This window comes from Sminthopsis crassicaudata, chromosome 2, assembly GCF_048593235.1.
Source record: "Sminthopsis crassicaudata isolate SCR6 chromosome 2, ASM4859323v1, whole genome shotgun sequence".
NCBI lineage: Eukaryota > Metazoa > Chordata > Mammalia > Dasyuromorphia > Dasyuridae > Sminthopsis > Sminthopsis crassicaudata.
Window position 1 is genome coordinate 615772870 of NC_133618.1, and position 14754 is coordinate 615787623.

At 35.5% G+C, this 14754-nt stretch overlaps 1 protein-coding gene across 1 annotated transcript in view; it reads left to right on the forward strand.

The window, feature by feature from the left end:
* Positions 1-5277: 5277 nt before the first annotated feature.
* FRMPD2 (FERM and PDZ domain containing 2) overlaps positions 5278-14754 on the forward strand; it is a 298804-nt gene continuing 289327 nt past the window's right edge. The window contains 1 exon segment of the mRNA XM_074296140.1: positions 5278-5425. Within this exon segment, the coding sequence (XP_074152241.1) occupies positions 5416-5425 (10 nt within the window). The 5' untranslated portion in view covers positions 5278-5415.

Here is a 14754-nt window from a genome sequence, read left to right on the forward strand (position 1 = left end):
AGTAAGAGGTGCAGTACAGGGTGAAGAACAGGATCAGAATTATTCATAAGAGGCTATAGTAGAGATAGGAACTGGAAATGAGACTGATGGCCACAGACTTTTATGTACAAAAGCACAAAAATGGACACAAAACAAGATAAACTAGACCCATAGTATAAAGAGGCTAATTTTTCCTCATGGATGTCACTGACTCATATTGGAATGGATATCAGTATGGCTGTGGAGGAATAAATGGAAGGACATTCAAGAGAAGGAGATAAGAAGTGATGTAATAGCATAGTGATACAATCATTTGGGGAAATACAGGAACCCATGTCAGAAAATCAGGATGAAAAGAATTTGATACTCTCCCTAGTAGGACAGCTAAGTGGTATAGTGAACATTTTATGTTGGGCTTGGAATCAGGAAGACTTTTTTTGAGTTCGAATCTGACCTCAAACCTTTACAAGGTTTGTGACCCTAGGCTAAAGCTTCTTAAAATGTGAATCATGACCTCATGTGGGGTCACATAGTAACTGAATGTCATGAAATTATGATTTATTATCAGTAAATATTGTATTTGTAAGACTATTTTACATACCTTTATACCTGGGAATGTGTGAAAATTTCTTGGGTGAAAAGGGGTTGTAAGTGGGAAAATTTTAAGAAGTCCTGCCTTAGACAAGTCACTTTATACTATTTACCTCACTTTCCTCATCTGTAAAATGATCCAGAGAAGGAAATGAAAAACCATGTTAATGTCTTTGCCAAGAAGATATCTAACGCAGTCAGAAAATTGGGCATTACTAAAAGAACTGAACAATAACACTGCTCCTAGCAATAGGGCTAGCTGCTTCTCTAATAAGATAGCATAGATAATAGGCTATTTCCATCTCATCTCCCTGATGTCTTGTTGGTGCAAGTCTTGCTAAACTGACCTTCCCACTCAGATTAGATTATCACTGTGAGAACTTAACTTTTTGCTTTAGCTGTAACCACAGGTTTCCTGAGTTGAAATCCTGAAATTTTAGATACTTAACATGAGCAAATCACTTAACCTGATATGATTCAATTTCTTCATCTATAAAATGAGCTGGAGAAGGAAACGGTGAACCCTTTAGTATCTTTGCCAAGAAATCCCCAAATGTGGTCATGCATGGAAATGTCTGAACATTAACAGCCACTTGCTAACACAAATGATCACTAATGGTGTATAGAGCAAGAATATGGAGTCAGAGATCTGAGTTCAAATCCTTGTTCTGTCACTAATTACAGTATGAAGCAAATCCCTTAAGCTTTTTGGAACTCAAAGTTTTCAAGTGGAAAAATTAAAACGGATCAAAAGTCTTCTAAGACCCAGCTTTGTAAATTATGCTTTGCAACTCCATATGAGATCTTGTAACTGAATATAGGGGTTGCTAAATTATGATTTATTACTAGTAAGTGTTTGATGCTTTTTTACCTATTTTATATACTTATATACTTGAGGTCATATAAAAATTTCTCAGGTGAAAAGGGACTGAAAGAGGAGAAAGTTTAAGAAACTCTATTCTACAAGCCCTTTCAACTCCAAAATTTGATAGCAAAATTTCAGGCAGTGAAAATGAGATTTATGAATGGTGGAGATCACTTTCTTAAAACACTCATAGAGAACCTAATTTTTCTTCTGCTTTGAAAAAAATGGGTCATGAAATATCTATCAGTGTGCCAATTTTTATTGTGGCATTTAATGGGATAAAAATCCTCCTCTTACTATTGTGTGGCTGTGATGTGTATATTTTAGGATGCAATCTATGAGTGTGGGGAGGAAGTGAGTAGCTGTGGAAAGAAAAGGATGTATCCAGACAGGAGGTGAAGAAGGTCTGAAGACAAATTGTAATTAGTTTCTTTCATAGTCCTATACATTTTATTTCATGCTTTGAAAAATATTATCCTGAATAAAGGTGTGCAGTCTTTACCAGAATAGCAAAGGGATAACATGCAGAAAGTTAAGAATTATTGCTTTAGGAAAACATGTATTCATGTCCACATTCTCAGAATGTGAGGAAAACTAGCAGAAAAAACAAAACATAACCAAAAAAACTAACCAAAGACACAAATTAAAAAAGAAGAAAAAAACTCATTCCTCCCCATAAAATGACAATAACAACAAAAACAGCAACCATCACCACAGATCTGACATACATCGCAGGGAAGATTTCTGGGATTCAGTGATTTTGCATAGAATTAGATTTAGAGCTACAAGGGATGTTAAAGGTCAGAGAGCACAATTCCTCCCCTTCATTTTACAGATGAGGAAACTAAGGGACAGAGAAGTTAAGTGACTTGTCCAGAGTTACCCAGCCAGTAAGTGACTGAAGCAGGATTTGAACCCAGGTTTTCTTGATTTCCAGAAAAGCATTCTATACACTCTATTAGAGTAATCAAACACATCTTCTGTAGCTACAGGTGGCCCATGACACTCCGGAGTGATGCCCAAACCAGATTGAAATGCAATCGAGAAATATTTAATGAAATAAACAGAAAATAAAATAAAACATAAATAATATTAACATGTGTTTTTTTTAAGTCAGTATGCAGCCCAAAGAATCTTTTCTACTTGAGTCTGATACCATCACAATATATCATGATACCTCAAAAAAAAAAGATACCTATAATAAATAGTCTTAGCTGCCTACTTTCCTTTTTTTCTCCTTGCACTCAATGGATCTACATCAGTAGAATTATGGGAATTGATTTAGAAATAGTTGCATTATTTTTCACTGCTTAAAAATGCTGGCTAATCATGGAATGATGGAAATGCTGTAGGATACTCCTGGCTCAGCAGCTATGGCTCCTGCTTTCCTCCCACAACGGCTCAGCTGTGTTGTCTTCCCTGACTAGGAGAAAATAAAGGACATACAGAAGAATTCCTCTCTAACATGGCAGAGTGATTAACAGAGAATGCTAACAGGTATGATGCAATAAAGTAGAGGATAAAGTAGGATTCAAGAGAAATCAATTTTGCTAATAACACAGGAATGAGGCAAGGTAATAGTTTAAAATACCACATTCACATCTAATTATTGATTTAAAAGAATGCAATGGATATAGAGTAAGTTTAGGCCAAAATCAGCATGAGTAATTTATGGATTAAAAAAGATCAAGTCTAGGCCTCTAAAGAGGAAACTGTTGAGATTTTGTACAAAATGTTATGATTAGAGATCTTCCCTGTCACATATTTAGTAGTATGAGGACCGAGTTTCTGGAGAAAGATCTGCCATTTGGTTATATCCAGTCAAAAGGAGCCACCAAATATTAAGAACCGGGTCAGGAAAAGCTCCCCTTAGATGTGACTCTGAATGCATTTCTTCTGCGATCCTGCCTCATGAGAGTTTTGATCTAGGCTTTTCTGCTCCCTGAAATCTGCTTTCAAGTTCTGCATTTGCCTAACTTGTCTTGAATTGGCTCCTAAATTCTTTATTTCATCAGCTTTCTTGTTTCTAGTTATGCTGTTAACTATCCCCTCCAATTTTTCCCCTTGATTCTTCTGCATCTCATGAATAACTGGATATGTTGGGTAATGATGGATGATATAGGGAACCTGTAATGTGCCCTCCTGGCAGTTACAATTACTAGTCTGTCCTAGGCCCAACAGAGTACCTTTGACCACTGTCCTTTGCAGTGTCAACTCTACCCGGCTCACCTCCTCTGAGGCCTTCAAAGGTCTCTGGCCACGATCTCTTGAATCTATAGTTTAATAACCAGTAGCGCACTCAAGAATAGCCACGTGTAATCTTAAAAGCCTTTATTATACCTCCTCACATAATGCCCTGGCTGATGCCCTGACTTGGTTCCCGAGTGAACACCTGGTCAGAAGACCCATGTGCTCACTACCAAACTCCTTACTTCTCTGGGCTATCCATCCGCTTGGCTCAAGGAGCCAGGTTAAAGAGAGCGACTGCTGCCTGCAGTGGGTTTATAAAGGGCCTGTGAGGTCACACACACAGCCAACCAGCAAGAGAGCCATCACCCATTACAAAGCTATCTCAATGTGGCCAAGATCCCACCTACAAGGCAGTCCTAATATCCACAGAGATTACTTCCTGGGGGACTCAAATCTCCCGATGCGCTGTGGCTGCCCATTTAAAGGGCCCTTACAGGAACCAACACTACTTATCTAGTGTATACTCCCCCAATTGATAGCCATAATTACTAGTATCTTTGCTACTTTGATGCAGCTATTAGATTATTTCAGATCTGAAAATTTTTCTGACTGAATGAACCCCTTAGCTCTCAATATTCAATTATAATTAAAGAATTAATATGATTCACATAAATTTTCTTTGATTTGGGAAGAGCAAAAACAAAGGTTACTAGTCTTGGGAGCAAAGAAATAATGGCAGAGGCATAGAGATGTAGTTTGAAGAGGGACTTCATTATATAATTTCCCTTTACTTTGAGATTCCCTAACATTTTTTTTATGATACATATAAAATATGTATCATAAGATGCAGAGATATTTTGTTAACCTGCTTCATTAAGTTCCAGAAATGGGTTCACCAAATATCTACATGGATCTCACTTTACAAGCTTCCAGATTTGGGATCTTTTTTTGCTATGTATATACTGCCAAATCAAGAAAAGGTTTTTCTCCTAAAAGAGATATTGATGTAGGAAAAAGAGAAATTAACATGGTTTGAAACTGTTGTTGATTTAATAGTTCATAGATTCTGTTCTTGGTCTTCATTGGAGTGGGGGAACATCCAAATTTATTCTATGCTAGACTCTGCCCCAAAGATCCAAAGAAATAGTCTTCTCTCTCCCCATTCTCTGTTAGCTGCCTGTTCCTCAGCAACTCAGCTCAAAGTACTTCCTTCTTATTTATAGTTCAAGGTTTTAAGAAATATGTTTCAGTTTCACACTGCCTATCTTTCTCATCAAGGAATAGGTTCAAAGTCTTCATCTCTGTTAAAAGAGTGTGGGGGGATTTCCTAGTTAATGAAAACTAAGACTGCTCATGAGATGGTCCATTGGTCTTTTGCTGGACTGCCTCTCTTGATTGGGCTCAGGGTCGAAAGTGACCTCAGAGCAAAAGTCCGTGACAAAGCTTTCAATCTGAAGTCTTAGGCGTCTAATAATCCAATTGAGTTCTTACCCATGAGCTGTACCCTAGAGTCCTTGGAAGCAGGCTGCTAAAAAGTTAACTCTTGAAAGCAGAGCTGTGATAATAATACGAGTCAAGGAAGTAATTGTAAATTCTTCTACTCATTTGCCAGCCCCCTGTGAGCACTTAGTAACAAACCATAAACAAAAGCAACAGCAACAGCAACAGCAGAGAAAGGAGAAAAAAAAAAACAAAAGGAAACAAATCTTTGCTCATCATTGGGAAGCCTGGGATGATGATGAAGACCTAGGATAAAGATTCCTGAGACTTTTGGAGTCAGTGTTTGGCAAATGAACAGAGGTAACTCCTTTTACTACTTTGCTTTTCAATTATGAAAAGTGCTTTTGAGTGTGTCCAAGGAGCAGAAATGTCGTGCTTTCTAAGGAGCAGAAATGTTGTGCTTTCTCCTCTCACTTTCCCACTCCCAGCCCCAGGACAGGGAATAACATATTTCTTTTTTTCTTCCAGAGTACTTTAGGGACTTACTTCTGAAATGGCTATTTTAAAAATCTTGTGATTCAGGGCCAGTTTACCATGTAGAGAAAGGAATTAATATGAAGCAGCTTTAGGATTGAGAGAAAATATGGTGTAGTGGAAAGAACACTGAAAAGGAAGTCAGAAAACCTCTAAGTTTGCCTTCTACACTAGGCACTTGTATTGTCCTGAACAAGTCCCTTAACATCCCTGAATAAGTGTTCTTATTTGCAAATTGGAGAAAGGGTTGGGTTAAATTTAGTATAGCTCTAAATCATAGATCCTGAGATTTGTGCTGCAATTCCTGCCCCTTTCATATGATGACTTTGTGATTCTGGACAAGTTGCTTCATCTCTCAGTGCCCCCAGGGAAAGTTCTATAACACTCTAAGTTTAAAATATTTGGAGGACTTACATGTGTAAAGAGAATTTCTTATAACAATAAAATCATAGGTGTAGACCAAAAGTTTAAAAAAAATTTGAGAAGCTTGGAAATTATACTGTAAAAAGTATTGTTTGCATGGTGTCAATATAATCAGATGAGATGGGATGGATTCAGTTTATTAGCTGGGTGGTTTGTTTATGTTTTTTTTATATCTAATGCTGGGAGAAAATGGATTTGATCTTTTCTATTTCCAAATGATTTATTATATGGATCTTCTATGGAACTTATGAAAGGAGATGGATGAAAACAACTATAGATATATAATCTATGTCCAAGATTAACAGGTGAGGAAACTGAAGCCCAAATAACAGAAATGACTTGACAAAATCACACATGTAACAAATAGCACATTCAGGGACTGAAACCATGCTTTTCTTTAAGTCTTCATCTTATGCTGAACCTAACAGGATGAGATACTGTTGCAATCTGTGTCTGTGGATATAATAGCCTCATTAGTGAAAGTATCAAAGTTGTTTAAAATTTTTTTGGTCTAGGTATAAAATTTTGCATTTTTAAAGAAAAACTTAATGAGGAAATTCCCATTTGCTGAGAGTCTGGTTAATGGAGAGAACATTGTATTTGAAGTTAGAATGATCTGAGTTTGAATTCTGCTTCTGCTTCAAGCATTTGGAGAATGACTCTGGACAAGTCACTTAACTTCTCTCAGACTGTTTCCTTATCTGTAAAATAGAGATAATAATATGATGTTGATCAATGGGTTTTTGGGAAAATCAAAGGAGATAAAATATGTAGTGTTTTGCAAACTTTAAAACACTCTATAAATATGTCTATGATCATTTGATATATAGATTGGACATTCTTTTGATTCATCAATGAATTAATGAATGAGTCTTTAAGAGTCTACTATGGAAAAGACATTGTGCAAATCTCTGGGGATACCAAGGCAAATTTGAAACTCAGGGAGTTTATATTCTATTTATAATTCATAGAGAATTGTTCTTGTTAGTTCATGGTCACAGCTAGTTTGTATTACAGGCAGGACCTGAAACCAGTTCTTTTTATTTCAAAGCTTATTCTCTATACTAAGTTGTATTTCATAAAGACTACTTAATTCTGTGATATAATAAATTTCTGCAACATAGATTTACTTACTTAGAAAGCAGGAAGCTGTCACCAAAACACTTGTCAAGGAATATTGAAAAGGAAGGAAGTCAGAAGCTGAAGTTTGAATTTCTTCAAACAAGATCTGAGCATAAAAGGAAAGTAAAAGATTTGAATACAAATTGCTGAAGTTACACCCCCCATATTATACCTATCTCTCTCTATATATGTATGCACAGACATACATATACACCTGCATATATACATACATATATATATATAAATATACATATATATATATATATATATACACATGTACATATATAGCTGCATTTCTCTGCTTCCAAGTTTTTCTTTTTCTTTTTCTTTTCTTTCTTTTTAAATTGAATTACCTTTGGCAAGCCATTATAAGCAAACAACAGTTTTAACTTTTTCACAGATGTCTTTTTATTTAAAGGCTACAGGGCATATATTCTTCATAAATGATTATTTTTAAAGCATCATAGAGCTTTCATTGTAGGAAGTATCATGTATAGTCTAAAAGAATATGGAAAACCAAGAGACCTACATTCAAGTCGCTTGCTAATTGTATAACTATGAAAAACTGATTTCATCCGAATAAGTCTCAGTTCCTTAACTGAAAAATAAGAGGATTGGACTAGATAATATTTCTAAGATACTTTATAGTCCTAACATCTTGCTATTCTGTAATGAAACATTTTTTCTTTGTTTCAAAGAAGACCAATGACCTCAGGAAGGTAATGCCATGATATACAAGTGAACTGGATTTAAGTGAGGCAGGGCTGTGCAAAATCTACAGCCTCCAAAACCATCTGATTCCAATGGCCATATATAGATTAGGACAATTGGAGATGGCACTGGATACAGTGGGAGATCTTGAAGGTCTTTTCTAGGTTGAAACATAATTTATTTGCTAAGAGTATGCTAGAAGCCTAGAAAAGAGGGTGATAGGGATGGAGGTGGGGTGTAGAGATATAAAGAAAGAAACTGAGACAGAGAGAGAGACTAAGAAAGAGAAACAGAGAGAGAGAGACAGAGACAGAGACAAAAGACAGAGAGACAGACAGAAAAAGAGAAAGAAGGGAGAGAGAGAGAAAGAGAAGAAGAAGAAGATATGAAGATGAAGAAGAAGAAGAAGAAAAAGAAAAAGAAGAAGAAGAAGAAGAAGAAGAAGAAGAAGAAAAAGAAGAAGAAGAAGAAGAAGAAGAAGAAGAAGAAGAAGAAGAAGAAGAAGAAGAAGAAGAAAAAGAAGAAGAAGAAGAAGAAGAAGAAGAAGAAGAAGAAGAAGAAGAAGAAGAAGAAGAAGAAGAAGAAGAAGAAGAAGAAGAAGAAGAAGAAGAAGAAGAAGAAGAAGAAGAAGAAGAAGAAAAAGAAGGAGGAGGAGGAGGAGGAAAAGGAGGAGGAGGAGGAAAAGGAGGAGGAGGAGGAGGAAAAGGAGGAGGAGGAGGAGAAGGAGAAAAGAAGGGAAGGAAAAAGGGAGAGGGAGAGAGAGGGAGAGTGGGAGAGAGAGAAAGAGAAAAAGAGAGAGAATATAATACCTGGTTAATTATATAAAATATGGAAAAGAATGAGGAAGGAGAAAGAAATATTGAAGTGTGTGCAAGTAAAAGATAAAAGATTACCTGTAGTGGAATTTATTGGACTATGAATGACAAAATGTAAAAGAACACAGCACACAAGAGAATATGTGAAAAAGAGTCCAGAAGCCAGGGTAACAAGTTAGAATTGCTTGTGGGAAGAGACACAGTATGTGCTCCATTGCCAAAGAAGCACCTGCATAACTTTTTTACTCTGGGCTGGAGATTGCTTGCAGAATGGGTATGGAAATCAGCAGCATAGGGTGGCTTGCAATAAAATTATCCCCATTCACTCTCAAGTCTTATCCAGCAATATATGGAAATAAACAGTGATGAGCATAGGAGGGACAAAATTTTCTGTTGAAATATAGAAAAGACCATTGTATCATAGGTAATTTGGGGTCTTCCTATTCTTTCATTAATGTTTTCTATGGCCCCTTAGGAGTTTGGTTGAGTTGATAGATTGCTACTGTGCTCCCCCTGATTAATGAAAGCCAGAAGCAATCAATAATCTTATTGAATAGTGATTTTTCCTTGTGTTCTGGGGAAGGGACTCAAGGCATAGGCGTTTAATAATGGAATTTACTTGTGATATGTGATCAGTTCCAACATGGTTGGTTCTTCATCTTGGGATCACTAATACAGATTCCTTACATGTGTGTGTATTGATGAACTCCTAACTTTTCCTGCCTACTTCTTACATGCATTAGTCAATTGCTTCTTAACACTGGTGTCTGACAAACTCAACTCTTCCTTCCAGGGCTCTAGATATGGTTGCCTATTTGTGGGTAGAGTTGCTTTTTTTGGCAACCATATTCCTGGTCTTCCATGCACCTTTCTAATACACCTATTGATGTTTCTACCTAAGCAAAATCAGTGGCTGTTCCTCCTTTTCACATTTTAAAAAGTTCTATTGATATTTTTTGTTTCTATACTACAAACATTTATAGATGATTCCCACTTTCTGAGAGGCGTTCTGGAACAAAGTAAAATAAAAAAAGTTAAATAAAACTAATAACACGTTGACTTCATCTGAAAGTTAATGCAAAATTTCATATCATCCTGTCTCTTGATTTTTAAACAAAGTAGAGAAATCTATTTTCCCCTCCCTACTTTACTCTATTAGGGAACTCCCCCCCAAATGTCATAACAAATATGCAGTTAAGTGAAATAAATTCCCGTAATAGCTAGATATCATAAGTGTACATATACATGCACATATATGTGTGTATATGTTTGGATTTATGTATATATAATCCCTCACCTGGAATCCATCACTTCTCTGTCAAGGATAGGTGCTTCAGCAATGGTCCTCTGAAATCATGAATGGTCCTTGTATATATCACATTTCTTATACTGTCAAAATTGTTTTTACATTGTTGTTGCCATTGGATAAATTGTTCTCCTGGTTCAGCTCATTTAAATCTTCACCAGTTTATAAAAGTCTCCAAAATTATTTATCTTTATAATATGGGATAGACATAAATTATTTTTCTGCTTCTTATTTTGCTCTGCAAGTATGTCAATACTACATTTCTTATATTATAATAGTATTCCATTAAATCCATATACCTTATTCAGTCATTCCTCAGTTGATGCATATTCCCTTAGTTTCTAGGTTTTTGCCATCACAAAAAGAGCTGCTATAAATATTTTTGTTTTTAAAAGATCTTCTTTCTCTTTTCTTCTGTCTTTCCCTCTACCCTCCCTAGCTGACTCTCTGTCTCTGTCTCTTTAAAAATAATTTTTAAGTATGTCATAAATCTAGTAGTTACATAGCTGGATAAAAGGGCACACACTTGCTTAGCAATTGTGTATAATCCCAAATTGCTTTCCACAATGGTTGCACTCATTCATAAGTTCCTCCCACAATCCTTCCAACATTTATAATTTCTTTTTTTGTTGTTGTTGTTTTTGCTACTTTAATGGGTGTGAAGTGAAATATCAGACCATGTAATTTTCATTTTTCTGATTAGTAATCATTTGGAGCACTTTTTCATAGAATTTCATATAATATAAATAGGAGAAAAATTCATGACCAGAGATTAGAGAGCACCACAGAAAATATAATGGATACTTTTGACAAAATAAAATTTAAAAAGATTTTCACAAATAAGTCTAATAAAACTGTGAACTGGGAAAAATGTTTGCAGCAGATTTCTATAATAAAGATTTGATATTCAAGATATTCAAATTTGTAAGAAAAAGAGTCATTCCCCAGTTGATAAATGGTCTAAGGATATGAACACACAGTTTTGAAAAAAAAAAAGAGATCTATGATGTGTACAGTCATATAAAATTCTTTCAAAAAATCTTTTTTTAAAAAAGTTTATTAAAGGAGCCGCTAGTGATGCAGTAGATAGAACACCAGTTCTGAAGTCAGGAGGACCTGAGTTCAAATGTGATCTCAGACACATGACACTTCCTAACTGTGTGACCCTGGGCAAGTCACTTAACCCCAATTGCCTCAGCAAAAAAAAAAAAAAAAAAAAGTTATTAACTTTATTTTGTATGACCTTAATTTCCAAAAATGTTCCCCTTTTTCCTCAGAAAGTCATTTCTTATAATAAACAGTAAAAAAAGGAGAAAAAAAAGACCACTTTAGCCAAATGAATGAACACATTAACCATTTCTGATATATATGCTCTATAATCATGTTAGAAAAGAAGAGAGAGAAGTGCATTTTCTTATCTTTTCAATGGGACCAAGCTCAACTGTTAGATTTGTAAAATGGTGTTTTATTTTGTTAAGTTTCCCGTTTATAGTTTGCATTCATTATGTATGTAATTTTCCTGATTCTACTTATTTTTACATTAATTCATATTAATCTTCCTATATCTCTCTGTAATACCATTAATTCTGATAGTACAATAATATTTTATTCACATAAAATCTGCTTGGTTGCTTCTTTTTTAATTATAAAATACTATTATAAATATTTTGGTGTGTATGAGGTCTTTCTTTTTTTTTCCATTAATCTTCTTTAGGATACATATCTTGCAGAAGAATCCCCGAATCAAATGATAATGGAGAATATAATCACTTTACTTACATAAATCCTAAGTGATTTTGAGAATGGTTGAATCAATTCATAGCGCCACCAATCCTTTTAACATTGATTACTCCTATATTCTGTAATTTTTGTCAATTTGTTGGACAAGTGAAATCTTAGAGTTCGTTTACATATGTATTTCTCTAGTTAATGATTTGTAATGCTTTTAAAATATGGCTGTTTATAGTTTGCAACAATTGATAGTTGTTTGTTCAAATCTTTTGACAACTTTGTCCTTTGGGAACTAAGTCTGGATTTTAAGTATTTATGTCAATTCCCCATATATTTTGGGCACCAGACTGTTATCAGAGATTTAACTCTTTCTTAACTGACCTACCCTTGCTTATAGTTTATTAAATCTCAGTCAAGTCATTGTAGTTAAAAAAAGAAGTGGTACAGTGGTTAGAGCATTGAACCTCAAGTCCGGATTTGACCCCAGTTCAAACCCACTTATAGATACTAGCTATGTGACCTCAGGCAAATGACTTAACCTCAGTTTCCTCAGTTGTAAAATGGGGATAATAATAGTTGTTGCAGAATTATTGTGAGAATCAAATGAGATAATATTTAATCATTAAAAAGCACTTAGCACAGTTCCAGCCACACAGTATGTGCTATATAAATATTATTCTCTTCCCTTTCTACCTGTCTATGTAACTCATGTCTAGCACCCTAAATTCTGGGCTTAAATGTAATGGATTCAATCCTGGTGATCAAAATCAATCTCTCATTGGTTAGTTCCTATCTCAAGTTTCCTGAGATTTAGGTAATTTCCTAAATCTCATTCCTTACAAGGCAACAAAGCAAGGCAAAGGCAGCAAGCATTTATTATTTACAATGTGCTTACCACTGTGCTAAGAACTGGAGCTATAAATATGAACAAAAGCAATAAATAAAGTCCCTTCCCTTATGTAGTTTACATTTAATTCATACAGAAAAGAGGGCTAAAAAAATCAGGTTGTTGGGTGGGATAAGTACTATTGTGAGTGCGTAGTGTTGAAGTTCTAGAAGTCAAAAGCAGAGTCAGGCTGGGAACGAAGGCTGGCCAGCTTGGGTTCCTCCCCAGAAGGGAAGTCTCAGCAGGAACTCACCTAAGGAGGGAGGGGGCTGGCACTGAGGAAGGGTGATTGGATAGTGAGAGGGAAGGTCCTTGTTATTTTGATTTCTCATGTTCTTTTGAGAGATGTATAACCCTTGCTATCTCTCTGCATCCTGTCTGTCATATCAATACAGTTTGCTCATATGAAGATTGTATCTTCTTTTAACATTACCGCTTTTTGCATCTCTTCTTTCAAATTGTCCTTTACTTGTGCATTTATATTTCTACTCTCTAGTGTTAGTCTTTGGTTTTTTTCCTTTGGTAGACCTTGCCGCTTTGAGTTCAGGTTTTTCTCTTCTGTCAATTTTTTTGGTACTATCTTGAATAAAATTATATTTCACAATTCCTATTTCTTTTTTTAAACTATTATTATTATCCTCTGTCTCATCAAATGTTAATATATTTTCTTTTGTCTTACAATACTTATTTTTAATGTTTGAACTCTTACCTAATTTTGAGGGTTTATATATGTTATTTTCTCTTATTAAGATTTTTCCCTGGTAGTTTGTCTGCTTACACTCAAGGTCATTAATTGAGTTTTCTTTCTCTATTTTAGTAACCTACCCTGCCCCCTTTGCTTGCTTACTGTTGATTTTCTGATTCCTTCCCTTTACAATGTGGTTTCATTAGGATCTAGACCTCAGAGGCATAGAAATGCCTCTTCCAGTGCTTGGGCAATTCACCATTCTGGCCTCGGTAACTTCCCTGAGTACTTTGAGGGAGAGGGTCAGACTACTCCCAGCTTGATTCTGGGTCTTTATATTTAGGCTTAGTAAAGTGTCACATAACCACACATGTGTGTTCTCCACTTTCTTCTATTCTGTAATTATCTGGCTAAATTCTACATGGCACATAGTTCTATCTCGCTGCCATTCTAGCCTTAGAGAATGTCTACCTTTTTGTTTTCTGTGGCACTAAAATGAGGGGTGATGGGAAAGTTGAGTTGGATTTACAGCCCTGCCAGAGCATAATGGTCAATGGACCACTGAGCAAGGAATGGCCAGTGAGCATATTATAGGTTAGCTTTTTCTGGCATTACTTCATCAGAATCTTACATTGTTAGGATTTTTGGTTTTTAAACTGTGGGGACAGCTGAAATTACTTTGTCTCTGGCAAATAATTTCTATTTTGGAGAGGTTTCAAGGATCAGAGAAAATACCTAGTTATTTTTCTTGTTGGTCATGTGATCCAGAAGTTTCTTGGAATCACTAAATACTCTGAACCTTTTTTGCTCCTCCCTGCACATTCAATCAGTAGCCGATTCTTATTTATGTTTCTGCAATTTCTTTCACCTTTGTTCATTTTTCTAATGTCATACAGTCACAGCCTTGCTTCAAATCTTCATTTTCCCTTGCCTAGATTATTGCTATAACTTCCTAACTGGTTTCCCTGCTTCTAGTCTCTATTCAATCCATTTTTTACACAGCTGCTGCCAAAGTTAACTTGGAACAGGGCCAAACATGTCATTTTTCTCCTCAAAAAAACTTAAGTATTTCTCTACAAATTTCAGGATAAAATGCAAATTCCTCTTTTAGCATTTAAATCTCTTCACTATCTGGTTCCACCCTACATGTCCAAGCTTATTACCCATCTTTATGCCCTCTGAAGTCCAGCATAATTGGCCAGCTTCCTATTCTTCACACCTGACATTCCATTTCCCAAGCATCACCCAGACCTATAATGCTTTCTTTCCTTGACACCACTTAGAATCCCAAGCTTCCTTCAAAGTGAAGCACAATATCCTGCATGGGGCTTTAAATGATCCTCTCTTTCCTCCCACCAAAATTATATTGTATTTACTTTGCATATATTTAATATTCATTTATAGTTGTACCTGCTGTTTCCTCTAATAGAATGTAAACTCCTTGAGGGCAGGAACTATTTCATTAAATTTTCTCCT